Genomic DNA, 20,539 nt, shown 5'->3' with positions numbered 1-20,539 from the left:
GGACGACACTCTCCTTTCCATTGAAGCCTTCAAGGACTTTTACTTCCTTTATAGGTAGCTTACTTGCTCTAGGTTCAGATCATGAGCAAATGATTGAGATGGTGCATGGGTATCTATGAGCATCTGTTGTTTTAAAATTCCCAAAGACTCCTCTCAGTACACCAGATGTTGTCGGTCTTCCTCATTGATTGTTCTCAGTTAGTGCGACCATCAGGGAAGGAGGGGGAGCTTGGCTCCATCATAATAAATTGAGTGCATTTTCTGATTGTTGCGCCTTGTCACTGACTGATGCTCCTTCATCCTCTTCATGTCTAGCAAGCCTTTTTAATAGCTCCTCAGTAGGTAGACCATTCATTGCATCCTTGGCTTTTTGGTGGTAAGTACGTAGCACTCAGTCTCCTTTTTAGACAGGAGGGCGCTCATTTCTTGCAGTTGCATCTCTGCCTTACTGAGTTGGGTGACATAACTAAGTTTCTGTATGGTCAACTCCTCAAGTTTATTTCCCAGCTTTTCTAATTCTAAATTCTTGTAGTCTACCTGGATTAAGCTGGGAAATTTTCTGATCTTGTTCCCCACAGCGTTTAGTAAGTTCTTTGCCAACCATAGCTAACCCATATATGAGTGCTCTTTCTTAATTCTACTAAGAATTCCTCCCATTTTTGACATAGGGTGGAATATACTTCTGTCCCTTTAAACAACCTTGGTGCCCATGGGTTTTTAAACTTCCCAAATCCGCACAATAATTGAATGAATTTTTATTTTTCTCTGGTATCTGCTCCATACATCTTGCTACTCATGACTGTAGTCTGACCTACCACAGACTCTTCACAAAACTAGTGGCACACAGACCACTAACTTCACTATACTAAGTCAGTATGCGGGACCCAATCAATTGGACTGGCATGTGCTGTGAAGCCTTTTCATACTCTCACAGGGCTGCTGAGCTACACAGTCAGCTTCTGTCTCTCAAGCAAGGCCCACCAGCTATCGGAGCCGATGCCCACCTACCCACGAGTCAGGCCCACCATACAAGTTGGCACCTAATCGGGCTTACCACTTACCAGATAACCTCCGGGATGAACTCAGGATCCACTGGTCCTGACACAAACAGGCTGCTGGTTGATCAATCTGGCCAAGCCAACAGTGCCAAGCCATTTGCTCCGGCCTGCCCCGGGCACACTGGTCCATACCCAATTAGAACAAAGCCACACAGAGGTAGCAGGGCTGAGCTGCTTCTTCAAGCCTGGTTAGGACTTACTTGTCCCCAACCGGGTACCTCCCAGCAAGCGCTGACAGTACACTGGTTGCCTTCACGTGTCTTTTCTGACCCACTGGTCAGATTCCTCTCCTGGAATCACACCAATGAAGGATTGGTGGCACACAGGCCACCGCAATGTCTACTGACTCAGTGCAGCTGCTGACTCAGCATCCTGCAATCAGCTACCCACCCACACGGTCAGTGGACCGCTATTAACTCACTGAGCAGATCATAGGGTAAGGGCAAATAAAACAAATCAATACAAGGTATCTACACTAAAACACCACGAGAGCCAGCCTGTGATTAAATCACCAGATGGGAGTCCTGGTGCTGTCACCAGAAATATGTTAACCCGGTAAGAGTATTCAACATGGAGCTACTGAATTTAGCCATTAGCCCTCACCCTACAGACTCGTACTCCATCTTGTATATATCTTGTATATGGAGGTGATATTCACAGGAATAACGCAAAGCAAACAGGATATAAAATACAAAGTCAAATGTATTAAACAGGACTCCCAACTAAATAAGTTCACATAACTGTAACACAAAGAGTAACACAAAGCACTCCATTGTTAATTGAGCAAATTGGTCTTAAGCCAGAGACCCCAAACAAACATAAGATAGGTATACGGCTAATTCAGGGAAGTCAGTACATCACTGGATCAGAGGCTATTCTGGTCAGGGAACATACACACACATCCAGGGGCACAGCAGGATTACCAACGATGTCAGGAACCGGAGACACATGACCACACAATACAAGGATTCAGGAGCAGACACACTCAGGACGGGGAATAAGAACGACAGGCAGATCTCTTCTTTTGTTGACACACAGTCTCGGCTAGGACACCCTAAACACTGGACTGCCACCAGGCTGGAGAGCCTATGGCACTGGGTGCACAGACCTTTTATGCCCTCTTGTTACTGGGCAGATTACCTAGGTCACATAGCACCCTCTTTCCTGTCTTAACCGAAAAGGGTGCCAATTGGCCCAACAAGAAGGAATACAAAAATGGTGGATGAACCACAACATAAACTAAATAGTGATTTGAAAAATTCTCTCTGCATTGTGGTGAGTGAATTTTTAATTAACCCATCTTTTCTCCAAACTTTTGCTTAGTCATTGAAATTGTGTGTAAAACAGTCTAAGAATTTCTCCACGTTTCAGCCTCTTGGTTCCTGTGATGTCATCAGTTCACTCGTTCTTTAGCTACTATGGTGTCTTCCAAGGTAGACAGGACCTGAATTTTTAATATAAAATCCAGAGCGGAAACTCCTTTATAAAAAGTAAACCAAAAAATCTTCATGATTTCCTTGTGTCATTGTCACCATGCCTCAGTGGGTCACTGCTGAGGATGCCAAATTCAGGATGAATAGTGAGAAATAGGGCAGACTCTCCCCAAACTGGTGGTTATTTTATTATTAGATATACCAAGCCAGAACCAAAAGTAAACTTCTTTCTCACCACACTGGTTAACAAGAAGTCCAAACTGCAGTTTCCTTAGGCATCCCAGTCCTTGTTTCACCACCCAGACACTAAAATTAATGATGAATGGTTATTGAAAACCAATTTCGTCAAAGTGTTCTTCTGATCTTAAAAGATCAGCAGCATACCTAGGTCAATATATAACTCAGATCTTACCTAATAAACACGCTGTTGCCTATCCTTTAGTATCTAATATCTAAAGGTTTATTTATAAGAGAAAAGAATGAAAGAGTTAAAATGGTTAAGGAAATCAAATACATACTCACTGAAAAGTTCTTGTATCAGGTTTGAAGCTGTGATGGAATAAACTGCTGGCTTGTAAAGTCTCTGGTAACTTCCGAACAATTGGAAGGTCCTCAGTCCATTGATTGGAATGCTCCTTTCAGTGTAAGTCCAGAGATCAGAGCGGGAAAGAGGCAAAATGGAGATGCTTCCAGGGTCCTTTATACTTTCTCCCATGTGGAGGGACTGCTCTCAATCTTAGTTTGTGGAAAATTGCACTCACAAGATGGAGACCAGGGTCATGTGAGCAAATGACTTGCCCTTGCATGTTTGATAACTCATAGGAGCACTACCCATTTTCTGGCTAAAGCATTCACAGGCAGGCTCACCAGGCGGGCACAAGCTTCTGCTATGACCCATTGTGCGAGCTAAGTATTCTTCGATGGGCCATCAGTTTGAATAGCTCATTCACAATGTGCTGACCAGACTGGATGTAAATTACCTGGAGGGTGTCACCACAGGAATACAGCACATATGTAGAAAGAAAAGGAGTACTTGTGGCACCTTAGAGACTGACAGATTTATCTGAGCATATGCTCATCGATGCATCTGATGAAGTGAACTGCAGCTCACGAAAGCTTATGCTCAAATAAATTTGTTAGTCTGTAAGGTGCCACAAGTACTCCTTTTCTTTTTGCGAATACAGACTAACACGGCTGCTACTCTGAAACCAGCACATATGTAGGATGCCAGTACATAGTCAATATCTATAACTTCAGGTACAAAAATGATGCATATAAACAGGATAACCATACTTAGCAAATCATAACTTTTCCATTGGTACCTTGCATGATATACTTTGTTCAAGATTTGTTGCAATTGTCTAATAGTGGTAATACAAATTATATAAATGGTCATGTGCCAGTCATACAGCATCACAGTCATGAAGAAGCTTAAAGCCATTTTTTTCCTCTTTCAAGTCAAACACAAGAGAGTGAGAATGACAGAATAGCAAATTAGCGATATAGCGTTAACTTTGAATTTCCTTCCTGTTTGTGGTGGGTGAGAGAAATTAACAGGTTACATCAAGCTCAGTTTACAGCATAACACTGATAATATATCATATTCCAAAAAAGGTATACAGTGCCTCGCCTCTGAAATCTGTACTGTTGTATTATCACTTTAATATTTAAACCTCTATTTTTGTGACTATTTTAATTTAATTTTTCTTTGAAGATTTAATTGTCTGAGAGTCAAGGTACAGTGAACTGATACAAGGGCGAAACAAGTGTATTTTATAGCACATTTTATGGAAAAATAGGAACAGGTCTATTAATCAAGAGAAAATGGTTATTCCAACCAGCATCTTTACTTAGAGGAAATGGCTGAAGTTAATATTTTCTTTCCTGTGAATGGTAGATATGACATGTTCCTAAATGGTGGTTGTGCCACCGTGTAAGGCTAAGTCTTCTGTTTTCCACTCCTACTTTCAAACAGTCATGTCTTAGGCTAAGTGTACACCGTGCAGTTTGCAGTGGCACAGCCATGCTGCTTAAGCCTTGCCCCTATAAGGCATGCAGTGTAGCTGCTCTTTGTCAACAGGAGAGAGCTCTCCTGACAACAAGATAAAATAACTCCCAAGAAAGGGCAATAGATTCATCAGCGGGAGAGCACCTCCTGCCGACAAAGTGCTTTCCGCGCCAGTGCTTTTCATCGTCAAAACCTTTTTCGTTCAATAGGCCCTTGAGCAATGAAAGTGCAGTGTAAACATAGACTTCGTTTATTGTGAAGGATACATGCTATTGTAATAACACAATTGGCTGGAGAATTAAGTGTGCAAAACCAGAACTCTATAAATCCGGGTATGTAGGAAATCTTAGTTTTCAATAAGAATTTAGTCAGTGCTTAATTACATTTTTACTTTTCCAATTTTAATTTTTCCTTTTATCAAGCACTTGTTTCCCCACTTAGAATGATGAATGTAACTTTGAGCAGCTGATAACTAGAGTTTTCAGAGTAGCAGCCGTGTTAGTCTGTATTCGCAAAAAGAAAAGGAGGACTTGTGGCACCTTACAGACTAACAAATTTATTTGAGCATAAGCTTTATGAGCTACAGCTCACTTCATCGGATGCATTCAGTGGAAAATACAGTGGGAAGATTTATATACATAGAGAACATGAAAAAATGGGTGTTACCATACACACTGTAAGGAGAGCGATCACTTAAGATGAGCTATTACCAGCAGGAGAGTGGGGTGGGGGGGACTTTTTGTAGTGATAATCAAGGTGGTCCATTTCCAGCAGTAGACAAGAACATCTGAGGAACAGTTGGGGGTGGGGGGGTGGGAATAAACATGGGGAAATAGTTTTACTTTGTGTAATGACCCATCCACTCCCAGTCTCTATTCAAGCCTAAGTTAGTGGTTCTGTTATGTGGTTGCTGGTGAGTATTTGAATACCCAGAAGTCACGTACTACAGGACAGGCCCAACAAAGAAAATAACAGAATGTCACTAGCCATCACCTTCAGCCCCCAGCTAAAACCTCTCCTACGCATCATCAAAGATCCACAGCCTATCCTGAAGGACAACCCATCGCTCTCACTGATCTTGGGAGACAGGCCAGTCCTTGCTTACAGACAGCTCCCCAACCTGAAACAAATACTCACCAGCAACCACACACCAGAACCACTAACCCAGGAACCTATCCTTGCAACAAAGCCCGTTGCCAACTGTGTCCCCATATCTATTCAGGGGACACCATCATAGGGCCTAATCACATCAGCCACGCTATCAGAGGCTCATTTACCTGCAGATCTACCAATGTGATATATGCCATCATGTGCCAGCACTGCCCATCTGCCAAGTATATTGGTCAGACTGGACAGTCTCTAGATAAAAGAGTAAATGGACACAAATCAGACGTCAAGAATTATAACATTCAAAAACCAGTTGGAGAACACTTCAATCTCTCTGGTCACTCGATTACAGCCCTAAAAGTTGCGTTTCTTCAACAAAAAAAACTTCAAAAACAGACTCCAACAAGAGACTGCTGAATTGGAATTAACTTGCAAACTGGATACAATTAACTTAGGCTGGAATATCTTTTTGATAACTACAGTGACTCTCTATCAAACTTTTGTGAATATACTCAAATAACAGCCAAGTCTATGTTTAAACCACATAGTGCTGCACATATCCATTTACACCAGGTGCCTAACTTCTATTAATCCAGAGACTAAGAGCCAAGCATCCTATTTTGAACTTGTGATCTTTGGGTGTTAGTACAACCACTGATCCTAAGATGTAGTTGGCTAAGGCTCTGTGTTTTTTGTATCGGTGCAAAATTGTAGTGGTTTGAGTTATATCCTCTTTTTATAGTATTTCTGAAGCATAAACAAGAACAGATTTAAATAAAAGCAAGATTTTGAGAGAAATGAATGTCAACCACCAAAAACATTTGGACCACAGAAAAGAATGTAACTGGAAGGAACATTTTTTCCACAATACTGTACTCAAAGCCAACAAAAAGAGAGAGAAATGTTAAATAATCAGATCCCAAAGGTGCTATATTTAATTTTAGAAGGGACAAATGATGCCTTAAAAGGTTGTGAAACAATGCGCATTAATAACATATTTAAATCTTACGTTTTTCAGAGATAATAGGCATAATAGTGATAGGCAACCTATAATTTACTATAATGTGCTTTACTAGTTAAATATCTTGTAAGTCTGTGCTTGTGAGGAACAGCAGCACTTACTCAGCCTAGAAATAATACCAGGATCATGTATAGTGCATCCCAGGAGGTTATTGGTGTTTTTGTAGACAGCAGAAAGGAGAAAAAGGCATTTTGTCCTTTTTACCCCAAGTAATCCCACTGGAAAATTAAGCATGTGCTATGAATTGATATCAACTCCTGCCAGGTTACCTCCCTAAAGAGTGCTGCTGCAAGCACTGTTGCTACATTTCTTGGACAACAGTTTGATGGTCTGTGTGCATGATGGATAGTTTATGCTGTATGCTACTGTGGAACACAGCGCTACTGTCTGCCCCGGGAGACTGTTAGAGAGGTGTGCCACTGGGAGCAGCAGTTACTTTAACACTTCTAGAGAATCTTGGATAAATGTTGTACACCTAAAAACTTTAAAATGTAGCTTATGCATGTATGTGGTGGTGTACTAAAGATCTGGCTACTCCATAACTAACAATGCAGTTTCTTTTGTCTTGCTGTAAATCTCTGCTGGAAGCAGGATAAAAAAGTGTATTAAGCAATATATTAGCAAGAAATATTTAGAGAAACCATGAACTCTTTTTAATGGACCACCCTCTCCAGTTTCTGTTCTTTTAAGGAAGTTTTTCCTATTCATGACTCATTTCACTCTTTGGCTAACATCAAGGGTAATGGAATAACGATTAAGCACAGGAATGTATTTTTTTTTTTTCAGGTTTTGTCCTTCAAAAATCTTTATGAATTTTCTGTATAGTCTTATGTAAATAGATATGGATATACAAGCTTGATACTTGGACAAGGTAAAATGTACACTGTTAATATCTGCTTTTCTTAGTAATTTAAAAAAATGTTCCCTTTGATTCTTTAAGTTTAGGTTTTGCTGGATACTCCAGACTCCCTATCCAGTTAAAATGACATGCTCCAGGCAGCCAATTACACAGAACTGTTAAGTGAAATTAATGAGGTCACCCTTAGATTACACTTTGTGTTTTATTTTCATTTTATAGGTCTGTATGAGCTGCTGGCTGCATTGCCAGCCCAGCTGCAGCCACATGTGGACAGCCAGGAAGACCTGACCTTCCTCTGGGATATGTTTGGTGAAAAAAGCCTTCATTCACTGGTAAAGGTAAACCACATTTAAGTCAGATTCTCTTTGAGAAGAGCATATGGAAAAATGTTTTGAGTGCCATCTAGTAAACCAGTGATCGAACTGCTGCTCAGCAAAAACAAAACAGCCTTGTTTCAGCTAACTCTGCTTCTGTCAGGGATGGAAGTTGTTAAATAAGATTCTACCAAAAATACATAGATGATTTCATTTAATAGTGATGTTCTGGCAGTATACACTAATGCAGCAAACATATGTTGTTTGCCCTTGTTTAGAAAGAGAATACTAAATAGTAGCAGGAAATCTGAGATGTCTTTATGGTCAACATTCAAGACCTGGAGTTTAGCTTAAATAAATAAATGTTCACAGCAAAAATTAGAAGGAATATGTTTTCTGAGGTCAAGTGTGGCAACAGTTCAATAGCCACATTAATTTAAAATAATTTCCTTTAAAAAAGTCAACTGAAATTTTAGAAAGCTGTTCTGTTTATTGGCTTGTCTCCACTGGAAATTGTGTTTTGCATATAAATATATTGAACTAAAGCATGACTATAAAGTAAGTTTGGAAGGATACTTCAGTAAAGTGTCCTGCTATGAAAATGATCAACAACCAGAAATCAAAGCATGCCATGGAAGTATGCAAAACAATCTAAAAAATACTCAGACTGCTTAAAGCAGTAAAATAAGACCAATCAGCTAGTTAGAAATGTACCATGCCTACGGTATGGTATGTCTTGAACCTCTAATATAGGGATAACTCAAATTGAAAGTAAATTCTGAAGTCTCAGTTGAATCAGTCGGAGGTGTAGCAATCCATGCCACAAGTGCTCGTAATTCAGCAAAATTTGTAACAGTTGTCAATCTGTAGTACTACTCAATGTATTGTCCCTCTGATAGTATTTTAAGCAAGATTTGAGGAAGTCTTTATGGGTAGCATTGTCCTTAAATCCTTCATAGTAACCATGAATTAATACTTACTTTATAGCAGTCCTCAAAGGTGTGACCTAATACGTTCTGTATTTGGCTTATTGATGTGGAAACAGTTACCACAGACACAAATTTGCCTATCCTGAGTTCATGGAAGTGGTGCAGCTGTTAGCTTAGCTGCTGTAACCTGAAGGGGTGGAAGGAGGTAATGAAACTTGGTAAAAGTAGGATGACCTCCAAAAGTAGTACAAGCTTAAGTTCAACAAATAGTTACTCTGAAAAATGGCTACTGGATGGTAATTGAACATAAGCAGTAAAATTAACTTCTGTCATCCCATTATATAAATGGTTCAGAAATCAGCATTCAAAAATCATGAGTCAGGCCCCAACAACCGAGTGTGGTTTAAAAATAATTATTGTGTTAAAAACAAATTTTAAGGATTTTTGTTTGTTTTTTGAGGCCATAAGGTATGTTTGAAGTCACACTTTCAAGCTTCTCTCTACGACCATGTGAGATGGAAACTTTTTTTTTTTGAAAGCCAAGATTCCTATATAATCACAGGTCTCTAGGTACTAGGATTTTTTGTGGAAAAAAATTAAATATAACAGCTGGTAATGCTAGATATGAAAAGGAGACTGCAGTGTTTTCAAATTAATTTGTTGATTTTACAGTGTAATTTCTGAGTGTTACAGTACAAGCCAAGGAAAAAGGGATCTTTATTGCAAGTTATAATTTTATAACTACTGAGGATAACTTGTTTTGGGGAGACAGGCAGATGGTCTTCTAATGATGGTAGTAATTAGAAATCAAGGACAGAACCTTTTTGTCAATATTTGATCAGAATTATTTTCAGATTGTCAAAGGAATCTTTACATATCTTAATCTTCTCTGGTAAGAGATAAGTAACAGCAACAAACTAGAAGGAACAGTATTCCATTATCATTCTCAGTTGCTCTATGGGCTTCACCCCCTATGCTCCACTGACCTTTATAGGTACTGTGGATTTCATTTCACCCCAAGCACCTTACTGGCTGACTTTAATTGGTCAGGCTGCCAATAGGATCACTAAAAAGGTATGAGTTGTACACTGTGGTTGTTCCCAGTCTGGTTCTGCAATAATGTGTTAATAACTAAACTAATCCAGAGATGTAATTGGGTATTGATGAGTTCTCTCTTAAGGTATAGGTACACAGCAATTAAACACTCATGGCTGGCCTGGGTAAGCTGACTCAGGCTCATGGGCGAGGGCTGTGGACCTGTAAAATTGCTGTGTAGACATTCACACACAGGCTGGAGCCTGAGCTCTAGGACCATTGTGAGGGGGAGGGTCCCAGAGTTTGGGCTCCAGCCCAAGCCCGAACATCTATGCAGCAATTTTTAGCCCTGTGAACCTGAGTCTGCTGACCTGGACCAGCTGTGGCTGTGCCATGAGTCTTTTATTCCAGTGTAGATGTACTCTTAGATTCTGATCCTTCCAAAAATTAACTTCATACATGTGAGTAGTCACACTGAAGTATAGAGCTTCTACTGTGTGCTCAGCCTCTCCAAGGTAAACTCAAGGTAGATTTCATTCCTGATCCCTCTAATCCCGCACTTCCTCTTATATATTTATTCCATTTGGAAGGGTGTTTCATAGTTTTGGTTTTGTTTTTTTTTAAGGCCGAAAGAAGGACCATTGTGATAATCTAGTCTAGAGGTGGGCAAACTATGGCCCATGGGCCGCATCCAGCCCATCAGATGTTTTAATCCAGCCCTCAAGCTCCTGCCGGGGAGCAGGGGCTGGGGCTTGCCACACTCCAGTGCTCCAGCTGGGTATCGGAATCGGGGGCTTGCCCCACTCTGCGTGTGCTGTGGCTCTGTGCGGCTCCCAGAAGCAGCGGCATGTCCCTCCTCTGGCTCCTACACATAGGGGAAGCCAGGGGGCTCCGCATGGTGCCCCTACCCAGACACCACGCCCGCAGCTCCCACTAGCCGGGAACCGTGGCCAATGGGAGCTGCAGGTGCAGCACCTGTGGATGGAGCAGTGCACAGAGATGCCTGGTGGCACCTCCGCATAGGAGCCGGAGATGGGACATGCAGCTGCTTCTGGGAGCTGCTTGAGGTAAGTGCTACCCAGAGCCTGCACCCCTGACCTCCTTCTGCACCCCTACCGCAGCTCTGATCCCCCTCCGAACCCCTCAATCCTAGCTCAGAGCCCCTTCCTGTACTCTGAACTGCTCATTTCTGGCCCCACCCCAGAGCCCGCTCCCCCAGCCGGAGCCCTCACCCCTTCCCACACCCCAACCCCCAATTTTGTGAGCATTCATGGCCTGCCATACAATTTCTGTACCCAGATGTGGCCCTCAGGCCAAAAAGTTTACCCACCCGGATCTAGTCTGACCCCTGGCATAACACCGGCCATAGAATCTCACTCATTAACTTCTGTTTGAGCTGTAACATATCTTTTCAAAGATATCCAGTCATGTATCCAGTTTCAGGGAAGGTAACACTTAAATTTTATAGACAAGAACAGTTAATACAGTTAGGCATAGGAGTTAGTGTCCTATCCAGCCTTACTATTTCCCCTGTTTCAGAGTTTCAGAGGCATTACTGCTTTGTTCTAGGGTCTGGAATGCAATTTGAAAGGCTAATTTTACAGCAATAGTGTTAAATGTCTACTGTACTTTGTGAGGACAAATACATGCAATCAGGTAGGCAGTGGGAGGAAGGCTGATATTTTAAAGCAGAAGGATGCACTGTAGCTTATGGCCAAATAGTGTTTTGGTACTGAGGTAGCTTTTCTTTTAAACCTACACAAAGCGAAGAAGGAAGTTGGAGGAAAAAGCATATTGAATTAGTAGTAACTGAATCCTAGTATTTCTGTACATGAGGTGGACAGAGCTCCTCATTTAGGGACAAAGCTCATTTTTTAAGGGAAAAGCTTGGTCTTGCTAGTATTGGTTATTAGTGGTAATGTACGAGCAGCAATTTGTAGAAGCTATTCTTCAGGGCTGCAAACTGGTCAGAAGGCTTGCTTTCTAAAGGCCAGACGGCTTAAAAAGCTGCAATAAATAGAAAATTTTTAATTTTAAAAATTATCAGTCACTTTGTCTACAGGTGTTTCATGTGAGCATCTATAATTACAGCATTTTCTGTAAGAATGTTATGCTAGTGTGTATGATTTGCTACACTGGCTTTCTTTTTTGGATCTCTCTTCATTCAGTACAATTGGATAGAAATATCCTTTCTGTGAACTTGGACTAGTGTGTACAGCTCTAAAAAGTTAGAGATGGAAAAGTTGTATTAGATCATCCAGTCCATCCCCTGCAAATGCTGGATTGTTCCGACAGTACATTCCTGTTGTAGTAAGTAAAACCAGCAAAAACGTATGCAATCATTCATTCTTCCCTCTTTGACTCATTCCTGGTCTGAGAGAATCTGATTTTAGTTTGCAAAGTATAGAGCAGAGAAACTATTGTTGATAGTTTTGGAAGACAAAATTGACTCTCTGAAAAGTGAATGTTTGAAGTTTGTCTTTGTCTGCTTCACTCAGCTGATTCCTTCCTCATTTCATTACTTGACTCACTTAAGTGCTACTAGAGGCCTTCATCTTATGATTTCTGCATGGTGGAGGAAGCATAGGTCCCAGTGTTTGTGTATAGACTTGTCGCAAACATTGTGAAGAGATGATGTGGCTCTGGGAAGAAGGATAAAGGAGTTTGAGGCACAAGTGGTCTTCTCGTCCATCCTCCCCGTGGAAGGAAAAGGCCTGGGTAGAGACCGTCGAATCGTGGAAGTCAACGAATGGCTACGCAGGTGGTGTCTGAGAGAAGGCTTTGGATTCTTTGACCATGGGATGGTGTTCCAAGAAGGAGGAGTGCGAGGCAGAGACGGGCTCCACCTAACGAAGAGAGGGAAGAGCATCTTCACAAGCAGGCTGGCTAACCTAGTGAGGAGGGCTTTAAACTAGGTTCACGGGGGGAAGGAGACCAAAGCCCTGAGGTAAGTGGGAAAGTGGGATACCAGGAGGAAGCATGAGCAGGAGCGCATGAGAGGGTAGGGCTCCTGCCTCATACTGAGAAAGAGGGACAATCAGCGAGTTATCTCAAGTGCCTATACACAAATGCAAGAAGCCTAGGAAACAAGCAGGGAGAACTGGAAGTCCTGGCACAGACAAGGAATTAAGATGTGACTGGAATAACAGAGACTTGGTGGGATAACTCACATGACTGGAGTACTGTCATGGATGGATATAAACTGTTCAGGAAGGACAGACAGGGCAGAAAAGGTGGGGGAGTTGCACTGTATGTAAGGTAGCAGTATGACTGCTCAGAGCTCAAGTATGAAACTGCAGAAAAACCTGAGTGTCCCTGGATTAAGTTTAGAAGTGTGAGCAACAAGGGTGATGTCGTGGTAGGAGTCTGCTACAGACCACCGGACCAGGGGGATGAGGTGCACGAGGCTTTCTTCCGGCAACTCATGGAAGTTACTAGATCGCAGGCCCTGGTTCTCATGGGAGACTTCAATCACCCTGATACCTGCTGGGAGAGCAATACAGCGGTGTACAGACAATCCAGGAAGTTTTTGGAAAGTGTAGGGGACAATTTCCTGGTGCAAGTGCTGGGGGAACCAACTAGGGGCAGGGCTCTTCTTGACCTGCTGCTCACAAAATTAGTAGGGGAAGCAAACGTGGATAGGAACCTGGGAGGCAGTGACCATGAGATGGTCGAGTTCAGGATCCTGACACAGGGAAGAAAGGAGTGCAGCAGAATACGGACCCTGGACTTCAGAAAAGCAGACTTTGACTCCCTCTGGGAACTGATGGGCAGGATCCCTTGGGAGAATAACATGAGGGGGAGAGGAGTCCAGGAGAGCTGGCTGTATTTTAAAGAATCCTTATTGAGGTTACAGGGACAAACCATCCCGATGTGTAGAAAGAATAGTAAATATGGCAGGCGACCAGCTTGGCTTAACAGTGAAATCCTTGCTGATCTTAAACACAAAAAAGAAGCTTATAAGAAGTGGAAGATTGGAAAAATGACCAGGGAAGAGTATAAAAATATTGCTCGGGGATGCAGGAGTGAAATCAGGGAGGTGAAATCACACCTGGAGGTGCAGCTAGCAAGAGATGTTAAGAGTAACAAGAAGGGTTTCTTCAGGTATGTTAGCAACAAGAAGAAGTTCAAGGAAAGTTTGGGCCCCTTACTGAATGAGGGAGGCAACCTAGTGCAGAGGATGTGGAAAAAGCTAATGTACTCAATGCTTTTTTTGCCTCTGTCTTCACAAACAAGGTCAGCTCCCAGACTACTGCACTGGGCAGCACAGCATGGGGAGGAGGTGACCAGCCCTCTGTGGAGAACGAAGTGGTTTGGGAGTATTTAGAAAAACTGGATGAGCACAAGTCCATGGGGCCGGATGCGCTGCATCCGAGTGTGCTAAAGGAGTTGGCGGATGTGATTGCAGAGCCATTGGCCATTATCTTTGAAAACTCGTGGCGATCGAGGGAAGTCCCGGACGACTGGAAAAAGGCTAATGTAGTGCCCATCTTTAAAAAAGAGAAGGAGGATCATCCTGGGAACTACAGGCCAGTCAGCCTCACCTCAGATCCTGGAAAAATCATGGAGCAGGTCCTCAAGAATCAATTCTGAAGCACTTAGAGGAGAGAAAAGTGATCAGGAACAGTCAGCATGGATTCACCAAGGGCAAGTCATGCCTGACTAATCTAATTGCCTTCTATGACGAGATAACTGGCTCTGTGGATGAGGGGAAAGCGGTGGACGTGTTGTTCCTTGACTTTAGCAAAGCTTTTGACACGGTCTCCCACAGTATTCTTGCCAGCAAGTTAAAGAAGTATGGGCTGGATGAATGGACTGTAAGGTGGATAGAAAGTTGGCTAGATTGTCGGGCTCAACGGGTAGTGATCAATGGCTCCATGTCTAGTTAGCAGCCAGTATCAAGTGGAGTGCCCCAAGGGTCGGTCCTGGGGCCGGTTTTGTTCAATATCTTCATAAATGATCTGGAGGATGGTATGGATTGTACCCTCAGCAAGTTCACAGATGACTCTAAACTGGGAGGAGAGGTAGGTACGCTGGAGGGGAGGGATAGGATACAGATGGCCCTAGAAAAATTAGAGGATTGGGCCAAAAGAAATCTGATGAGGTTCAACGAGGACAAGTGCAAAGTCCTGCACTTAGGACAGAAGAATCCCATGCAGCACTACAGACTAGGGACCGAATGGCTCGGCAGCAGTTCTGCAGAAAAGGACCTAGGGGTTACAGTGGACGAGAAGCTGGATATGAGTCAACACTGTGCCCTTGCTGCCAAGAAGGCCAGTGGCATTTTGGGATGTATATGTAGGGGCATTGCCAGCAGATCGAGGGATGTGATCGTTCCCCTCTATTCGACGTTGGTGAAGCCTCATCTGGAGTACTGTGTCCAGTTTTGGGCCCCACACTACAAGAAGGATGCGGAAAAATTGGAAAGAGTCCAGCACAGGGCATCAAAAATGATTAGGGGACTGGAAGGCATGACTTATGAGGAGAGGCTGAGGGAACTGGGATTGTTTAGTCTGCGGAAGAGAAGAATGAGGGGGGATTTGATAGCTGCTTTCAACTACCTAAAAGGGGGTTCCAAAGAGGATGGATCTAGACTGTTCTCAGTGGTAGCTGATGACAGAACAAGGAGTAATGGTCTCAAGTTGCAGTGAGGGAGGTTTAGGTTGGATATTAGGAAAAACTTTTTCACTAGGAGGGTGGTGAAACACTGGAATGCGTTACCTAGGGAGGTGGTGGAATCTCTTTCCTTTGAGGTTTTTAAGATCAGGCTTGACAAAGCCCTGGCTGGGATGATTTAGTTGGGGACTGGTCCTGCTTTGAGCAGGGGGTTGGACTAGATGACTTCCTGAGGTCCCTTCCAACCCTGATATTCTATGATCTCCAAGATTATTAAAGTACTTAGAAGATCACAGCCCAAAATAGTACAGGCTCATAGACTGGTTAGAGAACTTGGGGGGCGAGGGTGGAGGAAGAGGAGAAAAGGGAGGAGAACAATTCCTGTATTCGCTTTCTTTAAAGAATTAGAGTAGCAATTACAGAATATTTTCATGTGGACTTAATGCAAATTCTTCTGTTCTTTTCAATTTGCCAACTTGGCTTGGAGTGAGCCCTTCACCCCCTCCATAGTCTTAAGCATCTCTATTTATGATTGGAAGCAAAGTAGGATTGAAAAAGCTAAGTACTGGGCTTCTAGAAATTCATGCATTACCCTTAAATATCCTTAAAATTTGTATCTCCTTCTTTGAGAAAGAAATGGTTAACTTCAGGGGCTTTCATTTTTCTAAATACCGCAATAGAATGAACAAGGAAAACGTGTAGTGGTAAATTCATCTTTGAATATTAATGTAACCAAAGTACATAATGCCGTTTCTTGAGTGTATGCATTCAGTCAAGTGGTTATTCTGAAAGTTGAAACATTGGAATCGCAGTGGTATTGGCGCACCAAAGACTGGGTTACTGAGGGAGTTGTCATTGTGAGATTTCCAGAGGTTTTCAAGCTGTACATTTGCAGATGCCATGAGATAGAAACTGAGAAAGCTCAAGGCTTCTGTTACTTTTTTATCTTTACAGAGAAAAATAAAGGAAATGTTTAGGAAAAATAAGATTAGAAAAGGCTATTGTAGTAAGGCTGTTACAAAATAAAATAATTAGTGAATGCTCCATGGATTATGGTAGGCTTTTCTGCAGTAATAATGTCACAATGTGCCGCATCATCAGGTCATTTTAATTGGTCCAGGTATTATACTATACTGTGTAACAGCACTACTGTTTATGCTGAAATTGCAGTTTGTTTAATCTCTGATTGCTGGTTCCCAAACTAAACCTATGATCTGGACTGGATTGAGCTAGGTTTACAGGAAGAGAGATTTTCTTTTAGCTTTATAACATACACCCCATGCCAGAAACTGTAAGAAACAAATACTAGTCTTTAGAATAAATGTGCCTGAGCGTGCTACACATGCTACAACTCAAACAGTAGTTACAGGTTTAAAGCAGGAATTATTGGGTGAGGTTCTATGGCCTGTGTTATGCTGGAAGTTAGACTAGATGATCATAATAGTCCCTTCTTCTTCAAGTGCTGTCCCTGTGGGTGCTCCACTCCAGGTGACGGTGTGTCCCAGCGCCGTTGATTAGAGATCTTCGGTAGCAGTGCCTGTTTGGGACACATGCGCTCAGCTGCTGTCTCGCAGTCTCGTTAGAGTCTGCCTGAGTGCGCGTGTCCTGCACCCCCCTCGGTTCCTTCTCAACCATCCTCTGCTGAAGACGGGACTCGGGGCAGCGTTGATCCTCTTCCCTGGTCTCTGAAGGAAACAAGTACAAAGACGTAGAAATAGTAACATCCCAGTTACTGAAGAGGTGGGCTATGGACCATACCCTGATTCACCGACTCCTGACCCTCCATCAGCTCCAGACGGAGCCCTCATGCCTCCGCCTCCACAGAATGTGGACGACTTTAAACAATTCCAAGAACTTTTCAAGAAGGTGGCACTCAGCCAGGACATTCCTTTAGAGGAGGTCCAGGAGACACAACACAGACTCCTCAAAATCCTCCAACCCTCTGTGCCCTCAAAGATTGTGCTCCCCATAAATGAAGCGTTCCTAGAACCAGCAGGCACCCTCCGGCAGACCCCAGCCTCTATCCTACCAACTTGCAAAAAGGCTGAACATAAATATTATGTTCCTGCTAAGGATGTAGACTTCTTATTCTCTCATCTACAACCACATTCTCTTGCAGTGGATGCAGCGACACACAGGACGAAACAGCTGCACTACCGGCCCACCCCGCAAGACAAGGACCTCAAACATCTTGACCTCTTGGGCCGCAAGGTTTACACCTCCTTCACTCTGCAGTTCAGAATTGCAAATTATTCCGCCCTACCTGCAAGCTACGACTTCAACAATTACAATAAACTCTTTGATTTTACCTCCCATATCCTGGAGGGCAGGAGAACAGACTTTAAGTCAGTCTTTGTCCAGGGTCAGTTGGTCTCCAGAATGGCTCTACAAGCATCTCTAGACATGGCAGACACAGCAGCTCGCACTGCCGCAACTGCGGTGGTTATGCGCAGATCTTCCTGGCTGTCTGCATCTGGTATCCCCAAAGACCTACAGACCAAAGTGGAGGACCTCCCCTTTGATAAAGATAAGCTTTTTGCAAAAAAAACCTCTTTCCCCTGCCTAGACGATTGCCTCATCAAAGGCAACTCAAACAACGAGACACTGAGCTACCCATTTCGCCATCTTCCTCTTCCATAGCTTAGGTCTGCAAATAAACTTCCTAAAATCCACCTGACACCTACACAGTGGATCGAGTTCATCGGAGCTCACCTGGACTCAATGTGAACCAGAGCCTCACTCCCACACAACAGATTCCTCACTATTACCCATCTCATACGCATGCTCTCCACTTGCCCCAAGATACAGGCAAGAATTTGCCTACACCTCTTTGGCCACATGGCAGCCACCACCACTGTGGTCAAGTATGCCAGGCTGCACGTGAGATGTCGTCAGGGTTGGCCCTATTCAAACTACAAACCCAGCAGACACAGCTTCTGCATGATGCTAACTCCTCCAGCGAATGTAATAGCTTCTCTACAATGGTGGACAAGACCAGAAAACCTCTTCTTCACCCGCAGCTCCAGAAACTCCATCTGATGGCGTGGTTCCTTCATGGTTCCAGACCCATGAACTAGCCTGTTCTGAGCAAGTCTGGTATGTCCTCCTGCATAGCAGAAAAGACTCCACTTGTAAGACTTACCTGCAGAAGTGGAAATGCTTCTCCATGTGGTGCTCCCATAAACACTTGACACCCCATACCGTGACCCTCCCTAAGGTCCTAGACTACCTTTTGGAACCAAAAGAGGATGGGCTATCAGTCAGCTCCATCAGAGTACACCTCATGGCCCTCGCCACCTTCCCTGATTTGCTGGACGGATATGCGCTCTTTGCCCACCCTACCATAAAACGCTTTCTCACAGGCCTGCAAAATCTCTACCCTGAGATTTAGCCATCGGCAGCTGCCTGGAATCTCAACCTAGTTCTTTGCGGTCTTATGAAACCTCCTTTTGAGCCCTTAGCTACCCCATGTCTTCTCCATCTGTCTATGAAGGTAGCTTTCTTGGTTGCTATAACATCAGCAAGGAGAGTGGGGGAAATAAGTGCCCTGATGGCCTACCCTCCCTACACAACCGTCTCTAAAGATAAAGTTACCCTGTGACCCCATCCTAAATTTCTCCCTAAGGTGGTGTCCACCTTCCAACTAATATACTTACCTGCATTCTATCCCAAACCTCATGACACTCCGCATGAAGCAGCTCTACATACCCTCGACATTAGCCTAGCAATCGCCTTTTATCTGGACAGGACTAAACCATTTTGAAAGTCCCCACGGCTATTTGTCTGCACTACTGAGAGATCGAAGGCTTTGCAAGTGGATCTCTGACTGCATCAGATACTGTTCCCTCATTCAGAATGCCCAACCACTCGAAGGCATCAGAACTTATTCTATGTGATCTCTGTCAACATCTGTTGCCTTCTTCCATAACGTACCTATTCCTGATATCTGTAAGGCGGCCACATGGACATCTGAACACACATTTACCAGACATTATGCTATCACGCAGGACACCACGGCAGACACCATAGTAGGCCACACAGTACTGTCTACAGTCGTCACTGCCGCAAGTCCGAAGTCCCACCAGCCATAGTGGGTACTGCTTCACATTCACCTGGAATGGAGCACCCACAGGGACAGCACTTGAAAAAGAAGAGAAGGTTACTCACCTTGCAGTAACTGAGGTTCTTCGAGATGTGTGTCCCTGTGGGTGCTCCACTCCCTGCCCTCCTCCCCTTTACTTTGGAGTACTATTCTGACATCTCCACAGTAGAGAAGGAACTGAGGGGGCTGTGGGACGTGCGCGCTCAGGCAGAGTCTAACGAGACAGCAGCTGAGAGCGTGAGTCCCGACCAGGCACTGCTACCGAAGATCTTTGATCAACGGCGCCTGGACGCACCGTCACCTGGAATGGAGCACCCACAGGGACACACATCTCGAAGAACCTCAGTTACTGCAAGGTGAGTAACCTTCTCTTCTGCCCTTAAAATCTGTTAAAGAATTACCTTAGAAAGTCGTACAGATATAATTAAATCTATATTCTACTTTTGTGTTCCTCATTTACACTTTGTTTCTGGACTCAATACACACATCTTTAGCCTCATACTTTATGATGAAGAAATGTCTAGATTCTACTTTTCTGTTTAGTGATTTACATTATACTGACACATCATTATTGCATGTGAGCCTCGTAAGCAATTTCCATACAAATTTGCCATTTGCTCAAAAGCTGAGCCCTTTAAAAAATAAATGGAAAAGGGGGGCATAGTGAAGAAATAAGATGATTTTTTTTTTCATGTGAGGTATAGTTAGAGTTTCTTGAGATACCAGTTGGCTGCAAAGAATCTTAGTAAATTATGCCTCCCATGTGAGGGAAGTAGGCCATGTTTCTATATGCTCACAGCAAATCCTTTGGGGCAGGTTGTTAATTGTCTGAAATGCTATTTGCTTTGGCATGGGGGGAGAAGGGAAGGGAAGGAAGCCAGACCATGTGAGTGTAAGCATATACCACCTGGCCATATGTAGAGGGAGGTGTGAATGAGGTAGATGGCAGCAGCTGGTAACAATCTATGGCCAATGAAAGGTAATTGTTCAGCATGCTCTGTAGGGGAAGCAGGCAAGCTTGCTTCTTACGTTATAGTTTATATTTTTCAAGCATAGA

At 43.3% G+C, this 20,539-nt stretch overlaps 1 protein-coding gene across 4 annotated transcripts in view; it reads left to right on the top strand.

The window, feature by feature from the left end:
* The window catches only part of MPP7 (MAGUK p55 scaffold protein 7), a 337,776-nt gene that overhangs the window by 129,796 nt on the left and 187,441 nt on the right, over positions 1–20,539 (top strand). For 3 of the 4 annotated variants that reach the window (XR_013635439.1, XM_073334350.2, XM_073334349.2), the window contains one exon: positions 7,706–7,824. Coding sequence is in view for 3 of the 4 variants with exons in the window: in XM_073334350.2 (XP_073190451.1) it covers positions 7,706–7,824 (119 nt within the window). In the remaining variant the exon portion in view is untranslated. The remainder of the gene's footprint in view (positions 1–7,705; positions 7,825–20,539) is intronic. The other variant, XM_078851842.1, reaches the window with a different exon arrangement.

Source organism: Lepidochelys kempii, chromosome 2 (genome assembly GCF_965140285.1).
Source record: "Lepidochelys kempii isolate rLepKem1 chromosome 2, rLepKem1.hap1, whole genome shotgun sequence".
Lineage (NCBI taxonomy): Eukaryota > Metazoa > Chordata > Testudines > Cheloniidae > Lepidochelys > Lepidochelys kempii.
This window is presented reverse-complemented; position numbering and strand designations above follow the sequence as displayed.